General features: G+C 48.0%; 4 protein-coding genes across 4 annotated transcripts in view; 2 read left to right on the top strand and 2 right to left on the bottom strand.

Annotated features, from left to right (window-relative positions):
* LOC311027296 (uncharacterized protein) lies at nt 1-5,353 on the bottom strand. The gene is made up of 5 exons (XM_084031254.1): nt 5,206-5,353; nt 4,472-4,608; nt 2,401-2,437; nt 2,005-2,053; nt 1-1,921 (listed from the first exon to the last, which is right to left on the bottom strand). The coding sequence occupies exons 2-5, from the start codon at nt 4,594-4,596 to the stop codon at nt 1,824-1,826; spliced, it is 309 nt and encodes a 102-aa protein (XP_083887380.1). The 5' UTR covers nt 4,597-4,608; nt 5,206-5,353; the 3' UTR covers nt 1-1,823.
* Nucleotides 5,354-8,872: 3,519 nt separating this feature from the next.
* Nucleotides 8,873-15,314, top strand: mcm3 (minichromosome maintenance complex component 3). The gene is made up of 17 exons (XM_084031318.1): nt 8,873-9,042; nt 9,198-9,310; nt 10,141-10,349; nt 10,991-11,121; nt 11,271-11,509; nt 11,587-11,695; nt 11,780-11,933; nt 12,042-12,173; nt 12,251-12,459; nt 12,610-12,784; nt 13,029-13,155; nt 13,222-13,372; nt 13,581-13,721; nt 13,805-13,911; nt 14,024-14,097; nt 14,526-14,610; nt 14,870-15,314. Exons 1-17 carry the CDS (start codon nt 8,968-8,970, stop codon nt 15,066-15,068), a joined length of 2,430 nt encoding a protein of 809 aa, XP_083887444.1. The 5' UTR covers nt 8,873-8,967; the 3' UTR covers nt 15,069-15,314.
* Nucleotides 15,315-18,482: 3,168 nt separating this feature from the next.
* LOC311026815 (interleukin-17F-like) lies at nt 18,483-22,175 on the top strand. Its single transcript, XM_084030513.1, has 4 exons — nt 18,483-18,676; nt 20,661-20,839; nt 20,924-21,067; nt 21,180-22,175. The coding sequence occupies exons 1-4, from the start codon at nt 18,668-18,670 to the stop codon at nt 21,301-21,303; spliced, it is 456 nt and encodes a 151-aa protein (XP_083886639.1). The 5' UTR covers nt 18,483-18,667; the 3' UTR covers nt 21,304-22,175.
* A 904-nt stretch (nt 22,176-23,079) lies between these two features.
* Nucleotides 23,080-26,841, bottom strand: part of stmn4 (stathmin-like 4) — a 6,113-nt gene continuing 2,351 nt past the window's right edge. The window contains exons 2-6 of the mRNA XM_084031206.1: nt 25,754-25,814; nt 25,311-25,406; nt 24,842-25,047; nt 23,758-23,949; nt 23,080-23,323 (exon numbers count right to left, since the gene is read on the bottom strand). Of these exons, the coding sequence (XP_083887332.1) occupies nt 23,264-23,323; nt 23,758-23,949; nt 24,842-25,047; nt 25,311-25,406; nt 25,754-25,766 (567 nt within the window). The 5' untranslated portion in view covers nt 25,767-25,814 and the 3' untranslated portion in view covers nt 23,080-23,263. The remainder of the gene's footprint in view (nt 23,324-23,757; nt 23,950-24,841; nt 25,048-25,310; nt 25,407-25,753; nt 25,815-26,841) is intronic.

Raw genomic sequence — 26,841 nt, 5'->3', positions numbered from 1 at the left:
TTGAAGTTTGGAGAGAAAAACATTATTTTATTTATTTATTTATTTCAATAAGATGCTGAGAAAACAGGGCTTTTAATGTGGCGGGGCCAGGAAGCAGGATCCCTGACCTCGGTGTGTATTTTATTCGGGTAACATGGCGTCGCATGCCACGACAAACTGGCATGACAAGAACGACGACTCCACCCAACTCTGAGCTCCTGACCTTTGGCTCACTCTGAGTTCCCTGAACGCCACGCCCATCGCAACCAGGAAGGAAAAGGACGACTCGCGAACTGATCCGGGACAAGCAGCGAGAGAATAAATAAGACAACGTAGACTTTCACCTCGGAAACACGGCAACTAACGGAGTAGAAACCAGAAGAACAGAAACAAGTAGACGGTCCAGTCCTCCAGTATGAAAATCACTGAGCAGACTTGAAAGTCAAAGTCAAAGTTAGCTTCTATAATTCAAGGTTCAACTTTACAACTAAGTGTTAAAGTCATCTGAAGCATCCCCTGCTTTCTGGTCTGGTGGACTCTAAATGGACCTGTCAATCAGCAGGTAAGCCCCGCCCCCTAAAGCATCCCCTGCTTCCTGGTCTGGTGGACTCTAAATGGACCATAATGTACTAAATGAACATCATGCTGGATTGAAGAAGACTTGAAACTAGAGACTGAGACCATAAACTCATGTTTACAATGTTTACTGAGATAATACATCAAGAGAGAAGTAGGACCATTTTCTCATAGACTTCTATACAACCAGAGAGGAGTCGCCCCCTGGTGGCCAGCAGAGAGATGTAGGACCATTTTCTCATAGACTTCTATACAACCAGAGAGGAGTCGCCCCCTGGTGGCCAGCAGAGAGAAGTAGGACCATTTTCTCATAGACTTCTATACAACCAGAGAGGAGTCGCCCCCTGGTGGCCAGCAGAGAGAAGTAGGACCATTTTCTCATAGACTTCTATACAACCAGAGAGGAGTCGCCCCCTGGTGGCCAGCAGAGAGAAGTAGGACCATTTTCTCATAGACTTCCATACAACCAGAGAGGAGTCGCCCCCTGGTGGCCAGCAGAGAGAAGTAGGACCATTTTCTCATAGACTTCTATACAACCAGAGAGGAGTCGCCCCCTGGTTGCCAGCAGAGAGAAGTAGGACCATTTTCTCATAGACTTCTATACAACTAGAGGGGAGTCTCCCCCTGGTGGCCAGCAGAGAGAAGTAGGACCATTTTCTCATAGACTTCTATACAACCGGTGAGGAGTCGCCCCCTGGTGGCCAGCAGAGAGAAGTAGGAACATTTTCTCATAGACGTTTGAAAAATTCTGGCAAACATATTAAAGGAAATATGGTCATTCACTTTCTTGTGAAAGTTGATCCTTTAATATCTGTTTTATTAGATATGAAGCTACAGCCAGCAGATAATCTTAACTTATGCTAAGCTAACGTCTCCTAGCTACACATTTAAGACACACATATGAAAGCAGTAACGATCCTTTCATGTAACTCACATTAATAAAGACAATAAGCAATATTCCCCCCAACAATGTCAAAACTATTAAAGTAAACATGATTTGCAAGAAAAACCGAAAAGTTTCTGCCTTCCACTATGTTTTTATGATGGCGTTAGCTCCCTGTAGCCTGCTGCGTTCACTAGCAGGTGGAAAGTAGCGTCACGTAAACACTCAGAGAAGATGAATTCAGAATCCTTTCTTTCAGACGGAGTCCAGAACTCGAGGCAGAACTCCGGCCCGGCCCCCCGTGGGGTCGATTTCCAGTTAAACCGAGATGATGATGATGATGATGTGTTTGAGGAATGGAGGAATGTGGGTTATTTCTGGCCAGTTAATGGGTCTGAGCGTGCGGCCGTTCCTTCCTCTCCAGCGTGCTGGCCGGCATGTTCCTATGGTCCCTCCAGGTGGAGTAGGCCACCGAGCCCGGGTCTGGAAACCAAGATGGGAGACGTCAGTCACACGTCGACGTGTACAATTGAATATTTGGTTTTAAACTAAGCAAGAGAACTCACCGGGGGCTCCGGCTGACTTTGTGCCAACATTTCCGCTCGGCCCGTCGGTCTGTCAAACAGAGACGGTTAGAGATGAGTAAGTTTCAGAAATGTGATAGCAGTCGGATATTTCAACAGTTTCATTAAAGTAAAAATGGAGATGGCCGTTAGTGGGGCCGGAAAGACTTGAGAGGACAAGCTCTGGATGTCTGACTAGTTAGCTCTGTGGCTAGTTAGCTCACTGGCTAGTTAGCTCGGTGGCTAGTTAGCTCTGTGGCTAGTTAGCTCACTGGCTAGTTAGCTCACTGGCTAGTTACCTCTGTGGCTAGTTAGCTTGGTGGATAGTTAGCTCTGTGGCTAGTTAGCTCTGTGGCTAGTTAGCTCGATGGCTAGTTAGAGAGAGAGAGAGGTTCATACCGTGGTGCCGTTCACGTCGTACGCGTTGCCGGTGTTCCTGCGAATGACATCATAGAAAAGGTTACCATGACGTGTGTGTGTCTGTGTGTGTGTGTGTGTTCTGGGATAAAGGTGCTCACAGTCATTTAAACATGTAGGTTTGATTTATAGCTCAAGAGCTTTAAAAAACACCGTCCGTCTCTCAGCTGAGAGTTTACATCCTTAATGTGTTCCTGGTTCTGATATTCTGGTTCCGTCATGCTGGTTCTTACATTCTGGTTGTGATGTCCTGGTTGTGATGTCCTGGTTCTAACATCCTGGTTCTGATATCCTGGTTCTGTCATCCTGGTTCTGATATCCTGGTTCTGTCACCCTGGTTCTAACATCGTGGTTCTAATATCCTGGTTCTGTCATCCTGGTTCTGATGTCCTGGTTCCTTCGACCCTCTGATGCCTTGCTTCATTGGTCCATAATCTGGTTCAGCATAAAGTTAATCCCGGTTCATACTGAAGTAAATAGACCCTGAATTGAACTGCTTAACTTCAAAGGTCAAAGGCCAAACTGCTGTGTGTGATTTCAAGCTCAAATCAGGTTCTCTGGCTCCCCCTACAGGACTGGACTGAGGGTTCATGCTTCTTCTTCCTGAGATTTCTTCCATTTTTCCCTCTTGACAAAATATGTGATTTGTGATGTTGGGATATATGAACAAAACAGACTTGACCTGACTTGGATTTAAGATTGATTTGGGACCCTCGCCTCGACAAGATCAGAAACAAGACTTGCTCTCAAGGACTGGACTCAAGATTTTGCCCCGTTAACACTTGATTTGATACCTGCTTTAGCAAGACTTGTGACTTGTGTTGGACTTTGATCCAGATTGATCAGATTGAACATTTCCAAAGAGATGACTGAATCATTTTGGCTTCTACGTGTGAAACAAAGTGTCTCAACTTGTTTTGAACTTGTGAGATCACAAGTCAGATCGACACGCATGGACTCGATGGTGGACTCGATGGTGGACTCGATGGTGGACTCGATCGACCCTCCGTAGACTAGAAACCTTCATCACCACCATCCCGTCTTCATTCCTGACAAACCAGCGCTGGAATGTGGAGATAAGACTCATAGTTCCTCTGTGTCACCGCCGCTGGTATGTTTGGCATGACAATCATGGGCGTGCAAACACACACTTTGAGAACAGCAGGCCATTGAAGGCTTAATGATCCAGGCCCAGCCCATTTGGCTCAACCACCTTAGGCAGAGATCTGCTTCCTCGCCTTCAAACGGGCGACGCCCTTCATCAAAAGAAAGAATCGCACAGCGAGTGTCGGTTTGTGCTGCTGAACAAGTGATGAATAGCAATTAAAGCTGTTCAGGTCCGGGGAGAGGAGACGCATTGTGAGCAAACAGGAGAGGACCTGTTTGTGATGGTGGCAGCGCCCTTTGGGTGATACGGTGACCCTTTGGCTGATACGGTGACCCTTTGGCTCATACGGTGACTCTTTGGCTGATACGGTGACCCTTTGGCTGATACGGTGAACCTTTGGCTGATACGGTGATCCTTTGGCTGATACGGTGACCCTTTGGCTGATACGGTGATCCGTTGGTACGGTGATCCTTTGGCTGATACGGTGATCCTTTGGCTGATACGGTGACTCTTTGGCTGATACGGTGACCCTTTGGCTGATACGGTGACTCTTTGGCTGATACGGTGAACCTTTGGCTGATACGGTGATCCTTTGGCTGATACGGTGAACCTTTGGCTGATACGGTGACCCTTTGGGTGATACGGTGACCCTTTGGCTGATACGGTGACTCTTTGGCTGATACGGTGAACCTTTGGGTGATACGGTGACCCTTTGGCTGATACGGTGACCCTTTGGCTGATACGGTGACCCTTTGGGTGATACGGTGACCCTTTGGCTGATACGGTGACCCTTTGGCTGATACGGTGATCCTTTGGCTGATACGGTGACTCTTTGGCTGATACGGTGAACCTTTGGCTGATACGGTGATCCTTTGGCTGATACGGTCAAAGGCAGCTGGTACTAGTGTAGAAAACATAATGCCACCATCACACGGTTTCTCTCACCTGTGACACTTGACGCAGAGGGCGAGGAGGGTGACGCTGAGGATGAGGAAGACGACGAGGGAGACGAGGCCCACCTCCGTGGAGGAAACCCATCCTATCATATCAACCGTCCCGACTGGAGCCATCGTCCTCGTGTTCTGCAACAAAGACAATCACAATAAAAGCTATCTCAGGACACTTTACACATGGAGCAGGACTAGAACAGGAGCAGGACTAGAAGAGGAGCAGGACGAGAACAGGAGCAGGACTAGAACAGGAGCAGGACTAGAACAGGAGCAGGACTAGAAGAGGAGCAGGACTAGAACAGAAGCAGGACTAGAACAGGAGCAGGACGAGAACAGGAGCAGGACTAGAAGAGGAGCAGGACTAGAACAGAAGCAGGACTAGAACAGGAGCAGGACTAGAACAGGAGCAGGACGAGAACAGGAGCAGGACTAGAAGAGGAGCAGGACTAGAACAGAAGCAGGACGAGAACAGGAGCAGGACTAGAACAGGAGCAGGACTAGAACAGGAGCAGGACTAGAACAGGAGCAGGGCTAGAACAGAAGCAGGGCTAGAACAGGAGCAGGACTTATAAATAATCAGATACAAAGAAACATAAAAGGCCAGAAAGAAGTGCCTAAGTAGACTTTAGACGGAAATCTGAAGCAGACTAGGATCCATGTGGATTTGGTGTTGGTAGTATCAGTAGTAGTGGTAGTAGTAGTAGTATTAGCAGTAGTATCAGAACTCACCTGTCTGCTGCTCGGCTGCTGAAGCTCCTCACCAACTGCTGTCACTCACCTGACTGCCGTGTCTTTGTGTCTCCGTCTGGCCGAGGGCGGGACTCATCGTCTGTCATTGAACCTGGCACGAGCCCATCAACAGCCCGTTGTGTTTGTGAGTCACCAATAATCACAACTGCACCTGAACGCCACATCCGGGGATTTACAACCACAAAGATACCGACGCAGTGAAACCCTGTTTAAAGCTTCCAGCTGTGAGGGAACCCGACCGTGACACCTCGCCCAGGAATCAACCATCTATTTACATATATATATATATATATATATATATATATATATATATAAATGAATTGTATGTGTATTATTATTATCACATTCTACTTTTTTGTTAGTATTTCTGCTAATAAGGTGACTTTAACATGACTCTGTGGTCTTATTTGGTTGGTTCCATTTATATATTTCATTTATATATTTATTCATAATAATAATAATAATAATAATACATTATTGAAACACTCAAGGACACCTTTAAACAGGCAAAATGAAAATAAAAGATTAAATGAAACAACATGTTTGCTAAAGGAAAGAGGTGGATTAATTCAATAGCACCCTGGTTTATACAGTAGTACAAACAATACAGTCCACATGTGAGTGCTTGCTGGGCTCTGATTGGCCGAGGCTGAAATAATCCTCAGGGAGGGATCACTTTGTTGGGATGTGGACTAGAAACCAGTGGAACTGGATCGTCTTTTCTCTCTCTCTTCCCGGCGAACTGTGACATCACTTTACCACCCCAATGACGTGTGTCGTCACCGTGACAACTATTTCTACAGTCACATGACCACTGAAACGTTTCCCAAAATGTAACGATTCCATTATTATTAACCACGACATCGTTAACCATCACATGATTGCTATGAAATAATGTCATAGATGATAAGATAATAAGCTTATTTTAAATAACTCGCTAGATGAAGAGATGGGCGGGTTTAAAATAATTGCATTGATTTATCCCGACGCTCACACACACACACACACACACACACACACACACACCTACACACACACACACACACACACACACACACACACACACACACACACACACACACCTACACACACACACACACACACACACACACACACACACACACACACCTTCACACACACACACACACACACACACACACCTTCACACACACACACACACACACACACACACACACACACACACACACACACACCTACACACACACACACACACACACACCTACACACACACACACACACACACACACACACACACACACACACACACACACACACACACCTACACACACACACACACACACACCTACACACACACACACACACACACACACACACACACACACACACACACACACACACACACACACACCTACACACACACACACACACACACACACACACACACACACACCTACACACACACACACACACACACACACACACACACACACACACACACACACACACACACCTTCACACACACACACACACACACACACACACACCTACACACACACACACACACACACACACACACACACACACACACACACACACACACCTACACACACACACACACACACACACACACACACACACACACACACCTTCACACACACACACACACACACACACACACCTTCACACACACACACACACACACACACACACACACACACACACACACACACACCTACACACACACACACACACACACACCTACACACACACACACACACACACACACACACACACACACACACACACACACACACACACCTACACACACACACACACACACACCTACACACACACACACACACACACACACACACACACACACACACACACACACACACACACCTACACACACACACACACACACACACACACACACACACACACCTACACACACACACACACACACACACACACACACACACACACACACACACACACACACACCTTCACACACACACACACACACACACACACACACACACACACACACACACACACACACACACACACACACACACACACACACCTACACACACCTCTTTAATGACTCCCACACCCATTACTTGTTAAACAGCCCTGTTCTGTCATAATAACCTCCCGTCATTCGTCATAATCCTGAATGCTGGGTCCACTATGACACTGCTGGGTCCACTATCACTCTGCTGGGTCCACTATCACTCTGCTGGGTCCACTATGACACTGCTGGGTCCACTATCACTCTGCTGGGTCCACTATGACACTGCTGGGTACTTAGGGCTGGCTCAGGTCTTGGACCGGCCCTTAGTGAAGCTGCTACAGGTCTAGACCTCCTCTGACTCCCTCTCCGTCTGGATCATTCATGCTTGTTACTAACCAGACTTCCCAGGAGTCTTTGTGTTTTTCCCTGTGCAGGTTCAGCTGGACCCTGGACTTTCCTCGATGGGGGGGTCCTGGGACAGATGGGACCACACTGCAGAGCCCTCTGAAGAAAATGTGTGATTGTTGGCTGTACAATTCAAATGAAGTGGATGTTTCCACCCCGCTGCAGACACACAGCAGGAGGGCATTACTATGTAGGCCAGTGTTCCAGTCCTGTACCAACAAGGCAGACATGCGGTCCAACCTGTCCTCTACTGACAGGAATGTAAACCGTGTCGTCACCCCGAGCAGCTGAAAGCAGCTCCTGCATCCAGGGTGTGGCGGCCCATTCATCCTCCAAACCTCCCAGGTAGCAACGGGGCTTCAGATTGGAGTTGATCGTGGACCAACAGGTTGCTCTACCTGTGGGGTTGATGAAAAACCTACAGACCTGCTGCACATATAAAGAAATGACAGACTTACTAGTTCACCTGTCATACACACTTCATATGTACAGTATGTTTACATGTCAACGCAGACAAAAGGGCCCAAACAAACATGTCACCTGCCTGTCATCTAATTTACTTTGACAGGAATACAAAGCGTTGTGTTTGCCTTGATGTTGTAATAAAAGAATATAGGAGGAGCTGTCTCGTTGTTTGAACTGGCCAACGTTCTTTTTAATTACTGTTGTCAAAAGTCCCAAAGAGAGGCCATTAAATAAAATGCAGGTTTCATGTTGCGGCTCTGTCTCCATCTACTGTCTGTTCCTAGACACTGCAGCATTACGGAGGAACACCTTATATTTATCTGCGTTGGACTCACGTTTCAGTACTGGAGGTTGCCGCATGGTGGCGGTAGAGCTCCCAAAAACGGTTTGCGAGCCGCCATTAAAATCAAAGGAGGAAGACTCCCTATGTAGTGCACTATATAATATAGTGCTATATAGGGAGTAGGGAGTGATTTCGGACACAGCCATGAAGAAGAAACGCACGCGGGCTTCCAGTATGACGCAACACTAGCTGCGTTAAATAAATTCCTTCGGTAAGATGGTAATCGGAACGGATTTGTTTACACAAAACGAATCGTTTCTGGTCTCTATCACTTCCGGCTTCATTTTCGCGCGAGTTCCCAAAGAGGCGGGGCCATGTGGTGGAACGGCGCATTCTATTGGACAGCTGAACGTTCCCCGCCGACTATGCACAGACAGCACGTGCCGAGTTGACCAATCGGTGGTGACGCTCTACTGGCTCGCGGGACGCAGTGGCGCGAAAACCCTTCAGAGAAGCAGAGGCGACGCATCGCAGCAGAACTCCGTGCGATATTTGACGAGTTTTCCAGCGCAGCAAGTCATCGCTCATCATGGCAACCGACGTCGTGGACGACCGGGAGATGAGGGAGGCCCAGCGGGACTACCTGGACTTCCTGGACGACGACGTAAGTCCCACTTTTCTCCGCTTTTAGTACTCTGTGTTGTTGTGGGATGGAGCGAGAAATCCACGCGGCCGCAACAAAAGAAGCTCCGTTCATCGGAGCCGCTGATGTGACGGAAACCCGCGGGAGTCGAGCCTAACTGTGTCCGTCTTCCGCAGCAAGACCAGGGGGTTTACCAGAGCAAGGTCCGGGACATGATCAGCGAGAACAAAGCCCGGCTCACCGTCAACATCAACGACCTGCGGAGACGCAACGAGGCCCGGGCTGCCAAGTAAGGAAGTCCCGCTGTGTGCGTGGTTAAACAGGAACGGCTGCGTTCACTTATTTATGTACAGCACATATCAGCAGAGGAGTCAAAGTACTAGCATCCTTTACTACAGTAGAAGTACACGTACTTGTGTTCAAAATACGCTGGTAAAAGTAGAAGTATTGATTCTTTACTCAAGTGAAAGTGTAAAAGTACAGCATCTAAAATATAGTATGAAGGACATTTCTACTGGCTGTTTTTTGTTAATAACTGAATCTCGTCATATTAATACATACTAATAAGCAATAATTCCCCTCAAATACACTAAAGTAAAGTAACTGTTTGGAAAATACGAGGAGTAAACAATTAGATATTAGTTTTAAAATGTAAGGAAAAGTACAAAGTTGTTACAGTGAAAAAGTAGAGTACAGTAACTAAGTATTTGTACTTGGTTACTTTGCAACGCTGCATTTCAGCAACAAGAAAATTCCAAACTCATCAAACAAAATGCTGATGAAACGCATTATGAAAAGAAGTTAAATACATATATACCTGTTTAATACACAGGTTTAAGAGCCGAGATAATGGACAACACGGTGAAATAGAATAACGGTTATTAATTACAATAATAGTGTAATGTACCTGTAACTGAACGTTTAGACATGTTTGATTCCATGTAACAGCTGTGTGTCTGGTCCTGGTTTACACCTTTAAAGGGTCTGGTCTGGTCTGACAAGCACCTCGGTCTCCATCTGGACGCCCTGACTCCTCGTCTGTCGGACGTGTTTTTATCGTGTGTTTTATTCCCGAGGAAGCGTGAAGCTGACCTCCGTAAACGTTCCTCGTCCCTGCAGGCTGATGAGCAACGCCTTCGAGGAGCTGCTGGCGTTCCAGCGCGCCCTGAAGGACCTCGTGGCCTCCGTGGACGCCACCTACGCCAAGCAGTACGAGGAGTTCTTCATCGCCCTGGAGGGCAGCTTCGGCACCCGACACGTGACCCCGCGCACCCTGACCTCCCGCCTGCTGGGCAGCATGGTGTGTGTGGAGGGCATCATCACCAAGTGTGAGTCCAGGTCTCCCACAATGCCTTTCACTCCATGTAACCGCCGTCCCTTTCAAGGATCTTCAGAAGTATATCATCATAGCAACAGCGTTCATACGGGTGCTGGAAATCCTTGAAAACACTTGAAATTTAGTGTGGTGTTTTCAAGGTTTGGAAAGTGCTTGGATTTAGAATAAAGGTGTATAAATGTGTGTTGTATGTGATGACATCTATGATAGAACAGAGAAAAGAAGATCTCCATATCTGAGGGACTGAAAACAGCATTTTCTGACATTTCTTTATGAAAAATGACTTGATGATGAACAGATGATGAAAATAGTTGGTGATTATATTTCTGTGGATCTGTTAGTGGAATTAGTTTTCCTTTCATTTGTGGTCCTTCTGTAAAAAGCTGTCTCCAAACATCATGTTGGTTGTTTAGAGGACAATAACATCTCATTTAATGTGATGAACAAGTGACAGAATAAGTAGACTGAATACTGACCATTGGATTGGTACAAATATGGAGTTTACCACAGCTGGAAGGGGCTGGAAAAGCATGGAAATGCACCTGGAAAAGTGCTTGAATGTGACTCTGGAGAAGGTGGAGGAACCCTGATATAATAATCATAACCACATGGCTGACCTCCTCCCGTCCTCAGGTTCTCTGGTGCGTCCTAAAGTGGTGCGTAGCGTCCACTACTGCCCCGCCACCAAGAAGACCATGGAGAGGAAGTACACCGACATGACCTCGCTGGACGCCTTTCCCTCCAGTGCCATCTACCCCACCAAGGTAGCTCCACCCACGCCGCTATCATCTCCATCATGTCCATCATGCTTTGTGGCTGTTTCCTATCTGAACAACCAGCGAGGTTATGAACCATTATTGTACCAGCAAACCTCGTGTCTGCATGTAGAACCATGTGTCTCTGCCTCTGACAGGATGAGGAGAACAACCCTCTGGAGACGGAGTTCGGTCTCTCCATCTATAAGGACCACCAGACCATCACGGTGCAGGAGATGCCGGAGAAAGCCCCCGCCGGCCAGCTGCCGCGCTCCGTGGACATCATCCTGGACAACGACCTGGTGGACGTGGTCAAACCGGGAGACCGGGTCCAGGTCATCGGGACCTACCGCTGCCTGCCCGCCAAGAAGGGGGGCTTCACGTCCGGCACGTTCAGGTGAGCCAGGACCCGGTTCAGGACCAGACCTGCTGTCTTCCTGTCTCTTCCTAACGCCCCGCCCCTTTCCTGCTCAGGACCATCATGATCGCCTGCCACGTCAAACAGATGAGCAAGGAGGTGTCGCCCAACTTCTCAGCCGACGACGTGGCCAAGATCAGGAACTTCAGCCAGACACGCTCGCTGGTTAGACTCCGCCCCTTTCTGTGTGCCCGCCTTAAACCCCCGGGATGAGCTCAGCCTAATGAACGCTCTCCCCCCCTCACGCAGGATGTGTTTGAGCAGCTGGGCCGCTCGCTGGCTCCCAGCATCCACGGCCACGAGTACATCAAGAAGGCCATCCTGTGCATGCTGCTGGGCGGCGTGGAGAAGGTTCTGGAGAACGGCTCCCGTATCCGTGGCGACATCAACATCCTGCTCATTGGTACCAGTGTGCTTCTCACTTCCTGCTGATGAAACTCATTTTAGTCTGCTGAAACGATGTGTTGACCTCACCACGTGACCTCGTTCACCATGTGACCTCGTCCTCCAGGTGATCCGTCCGTGGCAAAGTCCCAGCTGCTGCGTTACGTCCTCCACACGGCGCCGCGGGCCATCCCGACCACGGGGCGGGGCTCGTCTGGCGTGGGTCTGACCGCCGCCGTCACCACGGACCAGGAGACGGGTATGACCCACACACACACACACACACACACACACACTCCCGCTCTGTAGCTCACGCCTCCATCCTTCTCCCCGAAGGCGAGCGGCGTCTGGAGGCGGGCGCCATGGTGCTGGCGGACCGCGGCGTGGTCTGCATCGACGAGTTTGACAAGATGTCCGACATGGACCGAACGGCCATCCACGAGGTGATGGAGCAGGGCCGCGTCACCATCGCCAAGGCCGGGATCCACGCCCGCCTCAACGCCCGCTGCTCCGTGTTGGCGGCCGCCAACCCCGTCTACGGCAGGGTGAGTCGCCGCGGCAACGAGCACGCCGCTCACGAGTCCTAACTACAATAATAATAGTCAGTTGATAAGTTCAGTTGACATAACTCCTTTTTACAGACCAAGTCAGAAAGTGCTTCACTAGATGAACTAATGAAATGTATTTATTTAAAGTACGACCAGTACAAGACCCCCATGGAGAACATCGGCCTGCAGGACTCGCTGCTGTCCCGGTTCGACCTCCTCTTCATCGTGCTGGACCAGATGGACGCCGAGCAGGACCGCGAGATCTCGGACCACGTGCTGAGGATGCACCGCTACCGGGACCCCCGGGAGCAGGAGGGAGCCGGTACGGTGTCGGGTCTCTTATTATTATTATTATTATTATTATTATTATTATTATTATTATTATTATTATTATTCAGTCATCAGTGACGGTGTTTAGGTTTGGATGGAGACCAGGTGTGATTGAAAGCCGTCATGTTGTCTTTTGATTGATTGGCGGTTCACAGAGAGACCGGGGTCGGGTCTCTTGCAGCCTCGTTGTGTGCACCACGCTGGTGTCTGTTTTTAACGGCGGTGATGTTTTGCAGCCATGGCGCTTGGCGGGACCGTGGACGTGCTGGCCACCGACGACCCGGACGCCGTGGCGGAGGAGCACGAGGAGCTGCAGATCTACGAGAAACACAACAACCTGCTGCACGGGAGCAAGAGGAAGAAGTACGTACACGACGGTCCTCGCCTCACCCTCCTCGTCTGAACGTCACTAACGCTCCCTCCCTTCAGGGACAAGATCGTCAGCAAGGAGTTCATGAGGAAGTACATCCACATCGCCAAGGCCGTGACGCCCGTGCTCACGCAGGAGGCGGCCAATCACATCGCAGAGGAGTACGCGAGGCTGAGGAGCCAGGAGCAGATGGGGGCTGATATCGCCAGGGTGAGTCCAGAGACCCGGGTCCGGAGCGTGTTCACACGGCTGATCAATGATTCATCCACATGTTTTATTCGCTGATAATTTCCCAGCATGCTCAGCTGATTCAGCCGTCTTTAGTTTGATTAGTTACATCTCAGTAGAGAACCAGTGTGATGTATCAGAACCATAACGGCGTGCTCTGACCCCCCCCCCCCCCCCCCCCCCCCCCCAGACCGCCCCGGTGACGGCCCGGACCCTGGAGACCCTGATCCGCCTGTCCACGGCCCACGCCAAGGCCCGGATGAGCAAAGCCGTGGAGCTGGAGGACTCGGAGGTGGCCGTGGAGCTCGTCCAGTTTGCTTACTTTAAAAAGGTGCGTTGATGCCCCCCCCCCCCCTCCCCCCCACTGCGTCCTGTGAACGGAGCTCATCATGGAGTCGTCTGGTTTCTCTGCAGGTTCTGGAGAAAGAGAAGAAGCGGTCCAAGCGGGACCGGGACTCCGGCTCGGAGGAGGAGGAGGAAGAGGAGGCGGCGTCCACACAGCGCTCCCAGAAAACCAAGAGGTGAACACGGATATGCTAATGAGTTACTTGGTGACATCATCCGTCTCTGTGGGGGGGGGGCCTGGACTCGTTTCACATGAAGATGATTGTAACACTGACATGTGTCCTGCAGGGGGCGCCGTGGTTCTCAGGGCAGCGACGCCTACAGCCCGTACGACTTCAGTGAAGAGCAGAATGTTCCTGAGAGTAAGCATCACTTCCCACAATGCACCTCTTTGCTCCTTTTATGTTTACGGTGATGAACACATGAACAAAGTAATGTGATAAAACTACAACTCACATGGTTTATGAAGTAACTCAGCATATTTATATTTTAGATACTTCTCCATTTTGTTACTTTTTACATTTATTCAAATGTGACTCTTTACTAAGAATGTATTATTAATTTATGATTTATTTTTAAATGTAAATACATGAATGCATTTAAAATAAAGAAATGTGTGTATTTATTATTATTTAATTGCATTTATATTTCCATTCTGTTACTTTTCAGATTAAGATTTTACAGATAGAAACATTTAATGGGTTTATGAAGTTTAATGCATCATACGAGGCCCGGGTGAGTCATGTGGTCACATTCAAGCTCTCACATTGGTCGTATTTGTGTTCTTTAGTCCAGGCCGGGACCCCGAAACCAGCCAAGGCCCTGCAGGAGGCGGAGCCTATGGATGCTGAGGACGTGGAGCTCTCTGCAGACAGGTGGGCTTCACACAGTCAGCTAGACCTGGACCATGTCAGGGTAGACCAGAGTAGTGTTGATGTGGATCTGTTGTAGTGACCAGCAGACGCCACCAGAGGGCAGTGTTCACAGTAGAACAGCTGACCCTTCATGGAGGACTTGGGAAGGTTGAAGGCATCATGAGAACGAGTGCCTCCTGCTGGGTGTGAGCTCATGTACGTGTTGTAGTGGTTGCCGTGGAGACGGTATCTTCATCGCGGTGTGCTCTTCCTCCTCCAGGCTGAAGGAGTTCAAGACCTCGCTGTTCGCCGTCTTCCAGTCCGCCCACGCTCAGTCCGTGAAGATGGCCACGCTGACGGACGACGTCAACAAGGGCCGCGAGCGCCGCTTCACGGAGGCCGAGGTCCGCCGCGCGCTGGCTCGCATGCAGGACGACAACCAGGTCATGATGGCCGATGACATCATCTTCCTCATCTGAGGGGGGGGTGGAGCACACGGACTTTGAAAGACACGGAGATTCATGATATTGGAGCCTGGTTTTGTATTCAGCTGATCTGGAGTCTGCAGCTGATGGGTTTGGGATCGGTTGCCATGGCGATGACTACGACGGCACCGTCACCGGGACGTTTAGTTCCACGAGTCCTCGGACGTCCGGTTTGTACATAGATGGAGAGAAGGTTTGACTTTGTAACTGTAGTTAAAAAATAAAATGGAATGAACACGATTGTTGTGAAGTCTTCATACTTATTAAATTATTATATTAGATCTTCAACAGGGGTCCGGGACCCCTAGGGGTCCGCAGAGTTACTGCAGGAGGTCCGGGACCCCTAGGGAGTCTGCAGAGTTACTGCAGGGGGTCTGGGACCCCTAGGGGATCCACAGAGTTACTACAGGACATAATGATTTGATCCCAAACTTTTCCATCAAAAATGTTAATATCTCCAAAAACACTAAACCTGAATCTAAATGAAGCAAACGTAAACCTCCCTGTTTGTTTAATATTAATATTATCAGGAATCGTCGTGTTCTCCGGACCGAGGAGGAGGAGAGCTCACTAACAGATTTTTTAAAATGTTTTTTTAGGTTCAGGTGAGGATTGAGGTCACTATGTGTTTTATTTTGGCGGGGAACGTTGTGACTTCCCAGCAGAGTCAGACATCAAACCTCTTCCTGCAGCTGAGTTTACAAGAAGCATCTTAACATGAAACCCCCGACGAGTCCACATGAGTCCGCGGGGGGGGGGGGGGCTGTGACGACGAGGCCAAGGTTCAGGTTCAGGTTCTGCACCGTCATCCAGGAGCCGAGAGGCCGCGACTGACTCATATCACGCCGCCGGCTGCTGCAGCTTCCTCCACAGGAAGCGTTCACTTCACCCTTCACTTATTTAAGTATCGCTCCAGCTCACTGTCCTTTCTAAATGTTGGAATGGTTCATAGTTACGTTTTATTATTTTTGTCCTGATATGGAGATAGATTCCACTTTCAAGCTGCAGCTTTTGTTTGATGAGTTTGGTTTGAGATCACCGGCAGCTCAGTTATCACTTCAGGGTTTTCCTTCTTTTTTTGCCCTGTGGGTCAGTTCAGGGGGGTCAGACTGGGTCAGACCGGGTCAGACCGGTTCGAAGGCCCGGTGTGTGGTTGGCCCGGTGACTTCCTCATCTTTTGTTCTTCTGTCTCCAACCCTTTTGTTTTCTGAATTTTAATGTTTCTAACTTTGAGAAAATGGACTTTCTTAATCCCAAACTGGGAAATGATTCCGTCACATTTTCTGACCTTCGGTTTGTTTCTGTGATCGATTTTTTCATCCCTCAGATGTGAAGGATTATGAAGCACGCCTGTGATGAGCGCTGTTGTCTCCTTCATTCTTTGATCCAGCTCAACAACAGCCTTTATATACTGTGGTGGGGCCGGTCTAACCACTGGAGGGAGAACAAAGGAACCAGCTGGGACTCGTTGGCAATCATGAGTTGATCTGGGGGCTGAGACCTGGACGAGTCCAGCTGGAGAGCATCTCAATCATGAGCCTGCTATAAATGCTGAGGTTTCATTCTGGAGACCAGCGGCTGCTGGGTGGAGGTGTGGTGGTCTCTCAGAACCGGATCAGCCGTCCTGGGGCTTTGCTTTATAAACGGGTTAGTGGAGGAAGCTGCTCTGTCTGGAGGGAACCTTCCTTACATTTACTCCCCCACCTTTGCACAATTAATGGACTTTTCACTTTTACCTGCACAAACGCCCTCATTCAAACACATAAAAGTTAAAAATGGTTTATTTGCAGGTATCGGTTTTCAACATTCATCGGCTCGTTAAAAAGCGAACACAGGAAGTGTCTATTGATTCAACGACTGCTGTCTAAAACTTTAAAGTGGTGCTGAGATAAAAAAAAATCCCTTTTAACCCTTTAAAGTCACGTTCACCTGTTATATACAATATATGCTGAAAAAAAGAATTTCTTCAAATCCAATATTTTATTGTTCCTAATCACAACGTCCATCCATCAACCAATACGAGCTGGAGAAGGTAGTGAGCTCATCTTTTCAACCGCTGAATCAGATTCCTCGCAGCGTTAAGTCCCGCCTAAATGGTAAATAAATGGTAAATTTATATAGCGCTTTTCTCCAAAGCGCTTTACAGGAATTACTGACTTTCACCCATTCATACACCGACGGCGGAGTCAACCACGCAGGGCGACAGCCAGCTCGTCAGGAGCAATTAGGGTGAGGTGTCTTGCTCAGGGACACCAGGCACTCAGCTAGGAGGAGCCGGGGATCGAACCGGCAATCTTGCGGTCGCCAGCCAACCCGCTCCCCAAGCTAAACCCCCCCCCCGCCTCCTGTTTCACCCCGAAACATGACACCGAATCAAGATAGAAGCTCTCCAACTGAAACTAAAATAGTGAAATATTTCATAAAGAAACGGGCCGTTGTGAAGCCAGCAGATGTAGTCGCGCCTCCTCACTCCAAATATGGTCACAACAGTTCACTGGTTGCAAACATTCAAGATGGCGACGGCCAAAATGCTTCTACTTATGTTCAGTCTTCGGTGTAAACAGACCACAGAGATTAGCATTAGATAGCATTAGATAGCGTTAGCGTTATATAACATTACATAGCGTCAGATAGCATTAGATGCGTAGATGCAGCATGATGAACTCTAGAAATTGAGTCCGAATAATTGAACATTCTCCAGAGTGTAACTGATGACCGGTGAGACTGAAATGAACGGCAGCGTTGTGTTGTTTGTTGTGTTGCTTGTTGTGTTGTTTGTTGTGTTGCTTGTTGTGTTGTTTGTTGTGTTGTTTGTTGCTGTACAAGGAGTAAAGTGCCCCGTCACCGTCCAGGGTTGCGGTGCTGCAGTTCACAGGAAGAGAGAAGATGTTATCACCCATTTGTCTTTGAATGCAGCGCTGCTGATTTATTTCCAGAAGTCTCGTCAGCATTTCTCTGACCTACATCTTTTAGACGGGTTGGCGACGCGTGGGCGATGTTTTTATACGACGTAAACAACGACAGCAGCTTCCATCTGCAGGACTATTTCTTACTGAGGTCTTACACCAGAAATAGTGATTTGTTATACTTTGGTTTGTGCACAAACAGAACCCCCCCAAAAATATCTTGTTCAGCTTTAAGAACAAGTGTTTTAACGGCCACATCAAAAACAAACACTTTCACACCTTTAGGTGTCACCTGGCTCATCACAGCGTCTCTTTGAAACCTCACTGCTTCCTCTGAACGCTGACAGGTCAAAGCGGGGTCGAGTGAAAAGAACAATATCAGTGTTGAAGCTGTTGTCATGTCTTTGAATGTTTGAGATGTACATTTCCAATCTACGGCATACATCCGTGAGGCGGAGATGTAAATGGTCGAGGACAAAGAAAAGAAACGGCGACCACAAAGAGAAACTGTTTATCTTATGTGCAGATCAACATCTCTAACATCAGTGACAGTCATAGCGGAAACACACACCAACACAGTCTGCCTGCATATAAACACCAAGACCATGGAGACCAGACCAGACGGAGACCAGACCAGACGGAGTGCCGTACTGAACGTTGGACTCTGCAGGCGGACACCACACCATCATGCTGCTGGTGAGTAAATTTCATCCTAACCTTTAATCTTTAAGGCTTTAACGGGACTGAACCAGGGAAGGATGGGACAACTTTTATTCAAAGTTCAGTGATCATTTCAGTTTCGACTCCAAATTTCGATGGTCTTCTAAAATCTATAATATCACAAGTATTCACACATAGTCCAGTCGAACAGGAACTGGCAACAGAGACAAATATTATTTTTCTCCTGGATGATAAAACTTCACGAACAAGACCAAACCAAGTAATGCACTAAAGGGGCTTTATAAGGTACCTTCCAGGGAGGATGTGGGATTGATGGGGTGAGGGTCTAGTTTGTTGGGATGATGGGGTGAGAGTATAGTTTGTTGGGATGATGGGGTGAGGGTCTAGTTTGTTGGGATGATGGGGTGAGGGTCTAGTTTGTTGGGATGATGGGGTGAGGGTCTAGTTTGTTGGGATGATGGGGTGAGAGTATAGTTTGTTGGGATGATGGGGTGAGGGTCTAGTTTGTTGGGATGATGGGGTGAGGGTATAGTTTGTTGGGATGATGGGGTGAGGGTATAGTTTGTTGGAATGATGGGGTGAGGGTATAGTTTGTTGGAATGATGGGGTGAGAGTATAGTTTGTTAGGATGATGGGGTGAGGGTGGAGTTTGTAGGGATGATGGGGTGAGGGTCTAGTTTGTTGGGATGATGGGGTGAGGGTCTAGTTTGTTGGGATGATGGGGTGAGGGTATAGTTTGTTGGAATGATGGGGTGAGAGTATAGTTTGTTGGGATGATGGGGTGAGGGTGGAGTTTGTTGGGATGATGGGGTGAGAGTATAGTTTGTTAGGATGATGGGGTGAGGGTATAGTTTGTTGGGATGATGGGGTGAGGGTGGAGTTTGTTGGGATGATGGGGTGAGGGTGGAGTTTGTTGGGATGATGGGGTGAGGGTGGAGTTTGTTGGGATGATGGGGTGAGGGTGGAGTTTGTTGGGATGATGGGGTGAGGGTCTAGTTTGTTGGGATGATGGGGTGAGGGTCTAGTTTGTTGGGATGATGGGGTGAGAGTATAGTTTGTTGGGATGATGGGGTGAGGGTGGAGTTTGTTGGGATGATGGGGTGAGGGTGGAGTTTGTTGGGATGATGGGGTGAGGGTGGAGTTTGTTGGGATGATGGGGTGAGGGTGGAGTTTGTTGGGATGATGGGGTGAGGGTATAGTTTGTTGGGATTATGGTGGAGGATGGAGTTTGTTGGGATGATGGGGTGAGGGTATAGTTTGTTGGGATGATGGGGTAAGGGTATAGTTTGTTGGGATGATGGGGTGAGGGTATAGTTTGTTGGGATGATGGGGTGAGGGTGGAGTTTGTTGGGATGATGGGGTGAGGGTATAGTTAGTTGGGATGATGGGGTGAGGATGGAGTTTGTTGGGATGATGGGGTGAGGGTGGAGTTTGTTGGGATGATGGGGTGAGGGTGGAGTTTGTTGGGATGATGGGGTGAGGGTATAGTTTGTTGGGATGATGGGGTGAGGATGGAGTTTGTTGGGATGATGGGGTGAGGGTATAGTTTGTTGGGATGATGGGGTGAGGGTATAGTTTGTTGGGATGATGGGGTGAGGGTGGAGTTTGTTGGGATGATGGGGTGAGGGTATAGTTTGTTGGGATGATGGGGTGAGGGTATAGTTTGTTGGGATGATGGGGTGAGGGTGGAGTTTGTTGGGATGATGGGGTGAGGGTATAGTTTGTTGGGATGATGGGATGGGGTGAGGGTATAGTTTGTTGGGATGATGGGGTGAGGGTTGAGTTAAATCAAATGATCGGGTGAGGGTCCAGATCAGTGGGAGTTGATTGCATGGGGAGGAACAAGGCCTTGGTGTGGCCGCTGGAGCCCCTGGGATCCTGGGGGGTCGTGAGAATTGGGTCAGATGGTGGAAAGGATGGGACGATTCATTAAATTAGTGGATGTGATGAGTGGGGGATTGAAGTGTGATCTGGTTCCTGACCCTCCTCTGGCGTTCAGGTGTTCAGGGCTCTGCTGGTACTGGTTGTGGCCACGCTGCTGCACGCCGCCAAGAAAGACCCGGCTAGACTGAACGGCAAGGCAGTGAGACTGGTCCTGGATCCCTCCCTGCAGCTCGAGATTAGCAGGACGTCCACGTTGTCCATCGCCAACATGTCTCTGTCCCCGTGGACCTACTGGTGAGACCTCCATGAAGTCTGAGGGTCCTTAATGTCCATTATCAGTTCTGGACGATCCACCTCATACACGTATGTCACCTCCAGGGACTCGTTGGAGGAGTCTCGGTTGCCTCAGCGGATCGCCCACGCTCAGTGCCTGACCTCCGGCTGTCTGAGCCTGCAGGGTGGTGGAGAGGATGCGGCCCTGGAGGCCAAACCCATCTACTACCAGGTCCTGGTCCTCCACAGGTCAGTCTGTGTTAACGCTAGTCATGAACTCATAAACATGAAAACATCTCTACTGTTCTGTCCATCACATCCAGCAGCATCTAATAATCTTAATCTCCCCGACTCACTGCAGACAGAGACACGGCGGGAAGAGGAAGACCGGGAGGAAGAGGAGGAGGCACCAGTTCAGACTGGAGACCGAGATGGTCCCAGTGGGCTGCACCTGTGTGAGGCCCAGTGTCAAAGCACAGCAGTAACACTGGATCACATGACTGTCACATGGTACTTCTAATGTGCCCTTTAACACCTTACAGAAGAACTGCTCGTTTCTGCCACCTAGAGGTCTAAATGTGTCTTCAGACTGAGATAAAGAGTGTCTGACAAACACATTATTATTATTACACATTATTTTTAATAATGTTAATCTGTACTATTATTTTAACCAAAAGCCCTGAGGGTCAAATGTCATGAATAAGAACAGTACGACATCTTACATCAGATGAAGAGTGTTTTTGTATCTGTCCCTATTCAAATAAACTTAAAAAAAACCTCCATGTCATTTTGAAGTATATACTTTTATATGCTACATTATATTTGGGGGGGGGGTTTAAAATAATTTTATTGTCAACAATATCATGGCTTTATTAAAGTTATTTTTCCAACTTTTATCTCTTTGGTCTGTGAAAAATTATTATGGATTTTGTTGAATCGGATGTTTTATGTGCCGTTCCTTTTTTTACAAGATGGTGTGTGTGTGTGTGTGTGTGTGTGTGTGCGTGTGTGTGTGTGTGCGTGTGTGCGTGTGTGCGTGTGTGCGTGTGTGTGTGTGCGTGTGTGTGTGTGTGTGTGTGTGTGTGTGTGTGTGCGTGTGTGTGTGCGTGTGTGTGTGTGTGCGTGTGTGCGTGTGTGCGTGTGTGTGTGTGCGTGTGTGCGTGTGTGTGTGTGCGTGTGTGCGTGCGTGTGTGTGTGTGTGTGTGTATGTGTGTGTGTGTGCGTGTGTGTGTGTGTGTGTGTGTGTGTGTGTGTGCGTGTGTGTGTGCGTGTGTGTGTGCGTGTGTGTGTGTGTGCGTGTGTGCGTGTGTGCGTGTGTGTGTGTGCGTGTGTGCGTGTGTGTGTGTGCGTGTGTGCGTGCGTGTGTGTGTGTGTGTGTGTATGTGTGTGTGCGTGTGTGTGTGCGTGTGTGTGTGTGCGTGTGTGCGTGTGTGTGTGTGCGTGTGTGCGTGCGTGTGTGTGTATGTGTGTGTGTGTGTGCGTGTGTGTGAGGAAATGATGACAGCTGGAGCAGAGAGGTTCATTCAAGCCGTTTTTACTGACCACTTTTTAATGCCAAATAGATACAATCAATCCGCCTCGGACTGCTGCTCCGTGAGGGAGCGTGACCTCTGACCTCGCCACGTTTTACACATTTAAGTCAGTATGACTCAACAACTCCAGCAAATTTCTCTTTTACTTTACTTTTGTTTTGTTTTTTACATTCGCTTTGAAAAAGTTCCTAAACCGACAGTCAGAAAACACGTGACACACGCCGAAGCGAAGCGAGACTGCCGGTTGGCCAGAAAGGTCCCCCAGACTCCGCCCCCAAAACAAAAGCAGGCGTGTCCGGACCGTGTGATGTAACTGTAGATTAGACTGTGTGCTCGTGTGCTTTTTTAGTTGTGCTTAATGAAATCAAAGTGCTCTAAGTCTAAACGTTGGCCTGGTCTACGACGGTTCCACAGCTTCGTTTCCCCGGTAACAGACCTGCATATTCATATTCATAAACTTAAACATAAAGTATCCTGGAAACCAAGAAGCACCGCGACCTTTGACCTGTGTTGGTTGTGACTGACTGACATCGGTGTTTGACCTGATAACGGTGATAATAACAGATTGTGATTGAACGCATCACAGCTCCGTGATGAAGCTGCAGAGATGAAGAGCTGTGATCGAAAACGTCTTCATCGTTTTCATTCCCGAAAAAACCCCAGAAAGAATCGTCTTTTTGAAAAATGTGAAATGTGTTTTGAAGCCGTCTCGCCCAACGTTTCCTTTAGAAAAAAGATTTATTTTGGATTTCAACATTGAGAGTTGGTTTAAACTTTGTACAGCTCGTTACAGCACACAACAAATATGAAAACTCAGCTTTCCCATTTTTTCTTCCAGTAGCTTTTTTTTCCTGTTTTGATTTTTTTTTCTTTTTACCGACTCTTCTTCTTCTTCATCGTCTTCTTCTCCCGTCTACCGGCAGGCTTCCTCCTTCATCTCCTTGTTCTTCCTCACTTCTTCCGCGTGTTTGTCCTGCCACACAAACACACACACACAAAGCAACATGCGCCTCGTTAGCATTCATGAATATATTTACATTAATGAGGGGGGGGGGGGCTCCAGGAAACATTCGACGTCTCAATAAAAACAGTTCCTTCAAACACGATGACACAAATACAAGAATTGATGGCAGCAGTTCCACATTTTGGGGGAATTAAACTTATTTGCTTCATTTCCAAGAGTTACACGAGAAGATAGATACCTCTCATGCTAACTATGTTGCTGTGATTAGCCTAGCTTAGCATAAAGACTGGAGACAGGGGGGGGAGGTAGCGTAACCCTAAATCTACACCTGTAAATCTGACTGATCAACACATTGTGTTGTTTGTTTAATACAGAACTTTAAAAATTACAACATGGGCCATTTATGCTAAGCTAGGCTAACCGTTGCCCGGCTCCTAACCCACCTTCTCCTGCAGCCGCTCCAGCATGGCGGCCAGCAGCGCCTCCCGGTTCTCCTTGTTGGCCTCCATCTTCTGCTCCAGCTTCTCCTTGGCGTTCTTGATGAAGTTGTTGTTCTCCTCGAAGGCCTTCTGGATCACCTCGCGCTCGTGCTCCCTCTTCTCTGCCAGGTGCTTCAGCAGCTCCGCCTCCTGGCACTAGATGGAGACAGAGAGCACGGAAGGTGAACCACAGGACTTTCACTCAGGAAGTTATTTTACGTAAGAAACGTACTAATTTTCTCCCAAACGTAAATTAAACGCATAATTAAACCCAGGAAAGAATTTTATTCTGAAAAGAGACAACTGACACTAGACTGGTACAAGAGCATCATGACAAAAGTATCTGAAGTATTTCCCTCATTAAATCTTCAGGACAAAAACCACAATAAGAAACATCTTTTGGTATTTTAACACTCCAAAGCATCTTCAGGACTGTGTTGGTCGGGTTTAAACAGACCTGGTTCAGGAACAATTCCCTTTAACTATAAATCACGATGTAGTTTTGGTGGTGTGGGACTATAATCTGACCCACTAGGAACCAGAACAACGGTGACATCACCAAACCTGTTTGGACTTCATATAATAAAGAGTTTCCATGTAAAAGCCCGTTTCAGGGCCTTCGACCAATATTAAGAGACACGTCTGAAGTTGCAGGTGTTGTAGGACGGATTCTCTGTTCCAGCTATAACTCCTCCCCCTCCCTCCCCCCTCCCTCACCCTCTCGGCTTGATGAATATGAGCCATTGTGAGTGTGTCCTTTCATGATTGCCCTTGGACTTTCATGTCCCTCTTTTCATCTTCCTCCCTCTGCTAGTGTTTCCTCCCTCTGCCTCTCCATCACCTCCGTCTCCTCCCTCCACCCTTTTCATCCGTTTCCTCCCCGTTTCCTCCTCGGCTGATAAATCACACCGTCCACAAAGAGCGTTGTCGGATGTGTGGCGAAGCCTGAACAAGCTACAAAGGCTTGTAGGTTTGGAGTTCTAGTTGGGCTCCGTTTGGGTATGACGCTGAGAAAGCAAAGACCCCCTCCCTTCTCCCCCCTCCTCACCTTTCGCCTCTCCTCGGCGGCCTCCAGCTTCTTCTGGATCTCCTCCAGGGACGGGTCGCGGCGCTGTGGCATGGAGCCGTTGAGCTCTGGCACGCCGTCAAAGGACGGGGGCTTCAGGATGACCTCGAAGGCCTGGCCAGATGTCCGCTTGTTCAGCTCGATCACCTCCACGTCCTTGATGACGCACCAGCCGAGGTCCACCGCATCTGTTTGGATCATTCATCAACTTTTACTGAGGAGGAAACGCCGCTACACCCCAACGGGTGTTTTGTGGATTGGCCCTTTAAAGCAGAAACTCAGCCATTAAACAGACAGGACTGATGACATCATCCTGAACTCTGTTCTCTGCAGCTCATTTCAGATCAGTTGTTATGATTGTTTTCTTGTGGAATGTCAGGTAACCAGCTGGTCCAGAGTCTGTCATGTGACACATATGATACCGTGTATTTCTGTGAGTGATGTATTTTACCTTCGGCCTTGTACGTGGGTTTGTCTGCAGTCTGTGGGTTGAGGCAGGAACAGAATAGAGACACCAGGGGGAGCTCTTTCACTTTCTCTTTGTAGGCTGAGGACACACACACAGGCAGGTTTACATCCCTTTAGGGGACTTTACATCCACGTACATTCTTTTCCTGGAGACATAACCTCACTGCTGCTGATCTAACCCCAACGCCTACTGATGTGCGTTGTGGGGACGCGTATCCGAGAAGACAGGCGGTCCTCACAATGTCACCAAAACAGGATTCCCTCCCCACACACAGAGCTATGCAGGTGTTATGACATCTCCACCTGACTGATGATGGAATGTCACATCACTGTCAAGGCAGCATGGAGTCATGGGGAGGATCCCGAGGGGAGGATCCCGAGGGGAGGGACAGGAAGCAGTGATGATGTTACGGCGGACGCGTTTACCTGCCAGAGTCATCTTCTCTGCGTTGGTCGTCTCCTCCCGTGATGCCGAAGATCCTTCAGTCTGTCGGAGAAACGGAGGGGAAGCAGAGTCAGAAGGTTACGTACTGAATATGAGAGGCTCCTCCCACTGAGGCTTCATTCAACCAATGAGAGACCAGCACTGTGTCGGTGTCCTTCCTTCAGAAGACGACGTGATTACTTTACTGGTTTCTGTATCAGGTGATTCAGCAGGTCGACCTAAATAACTATATTTAATTATACTCATGAATATTTGAGTGGAAGGGAATGAAATTCAACAATAATTTAATTAAATTCCGACTTAATTCAGAGAATAATTGAATCAAACTGTGTGAAAGAGACAGGAAGCAAAGCAGCAACCTGTCTCACTGAATGAGTCGACCGTCTTCATTATCAGGAGGATCGTAAAACTTTAAAAGGCTACAAAAATACTTGTAGCCTTGTAATCTTAATCTATTCATTATTTATTTATGATTTGTGATGTTGTTTAAGATTATTTGCTGTTTTTATTATGTTTTATTACCATTGTAAGAGTTTTAAATTTTTTGAAGATTATAGAAAAGAATAGAATAAACTTAATTTTGAACATTTAAAAAAAAAAAAATCAATCAAATCGATTTTAAAGAAAAAAACAACAAAAACAAGATAGCCCATAATAACGGTAAACAAATAAACAACATCAATTTGTAAATAAATGAAAGATTATCTGGATAATATTGTGAATCAGATTTATTTTGGCGGGAAAATGGTGACATGACATTTTCTCATCGTCACAATGCCGACTCACCAGTCTCTCCACCACCGGCAACCTGTCTGTCTGTCTGTCTGTCTGTCTGTCTGTCTGTCTGTCTGTCTGTCTGTCTGTCTGTCTGTCAGTCTGTCTGTCTGTCAGTCTGTCAGTCTGTCCGTCTGTCTGTCACATCATCTCAGAAACAGAGTTGATGGACGTCTGAGCAAACCACTCCACTTCCTGACTAAATAGAAATCTCCTGCATGATGTTGTAAGTACCTACACTCCCTGAACGCCTCGGAGAGAGCCAGGCTAGCTGTTTCCCCCTGCTTCCAGTCTT

The sequence above is a fragment of the Eutrigla gurnardus genome (assembly GCF_963514095.1).
Source record: "Eutrigla gurnardus genome assembly, chromosome: 16".
Lineage (NCBI taxonomy): Eukaryota > Metazoa > Chordata > Actinopteri > Perciformes > Triglidae > Eutrigla > Eutrigla gurnardus.
This window is presented reverse-complemented; position numbering and strand designations above follow the sequence as displayed.

Excerpts from the sequence above, each read along its gene's own strand:
- LOC311027296 (XM_084031254.1), bottom strand. The coding sequence starts at position 4,596 with ATGGCTCCAGTCGGGACGGTTGATATGATAGGATGGGTTTCCTCCACG. Across the intron at positions 2,054-2,400 it reads ACGACGTGAACGGCACCACG|ACCGACGGGCCGAGCGGAAA; the intron begins GTATGAACCTCT and ends TCTGTTTGACAG. Across the intron at positions 1,922-2,004 it reads AAAGTCAGCCGGAGCCCCCG|ACCCGGGCTCGGTGGCCTAC; the intron begins GTGAGTTCTCTT and ends CTTGGTTTCCAG.
- mcm3 (XM_084031318.1), top strand. The coding sequence starts at position 8,968 with ATGGCAACCGACGTCGTGGACGACCGGGAGATGAGGGAGGCCCAGCGG. Across the intron at positions 11,510-11,586 it reads TTCACGTCCGGCACGTTCAG|GACCATCATGATCGCCTGCC; the intron begins GTGAGCCAGGAC and ends TTTCCTGCTCAG. Across the intron at positions 11,934-12,041 it reads CATCAACATCCTGCTCATTG|GTGATCCGTCCGTGGCAAAG; the intron begins GTACCAGTGTGC and ends CTCGTCCTCCAG.
- LOC311026815 (XM_084030513.1), top strand. Across the intron at positions 20,840-20,923 it reads CTGTCCCCGTGGACCTACTG|GGACTCGTTGGAGGAGTCTC; the intron begins GTGAGACCTCCA and ends TGTCACCTCCAG. Across the intron at positions 21,068-21,179 it reads CAGGTCCTGGTCCTCCACAG|ACAGAGACACGGCGGGAAGA; the intron begins GTCAGTCTGTGT and ends GACTCACTGCAG.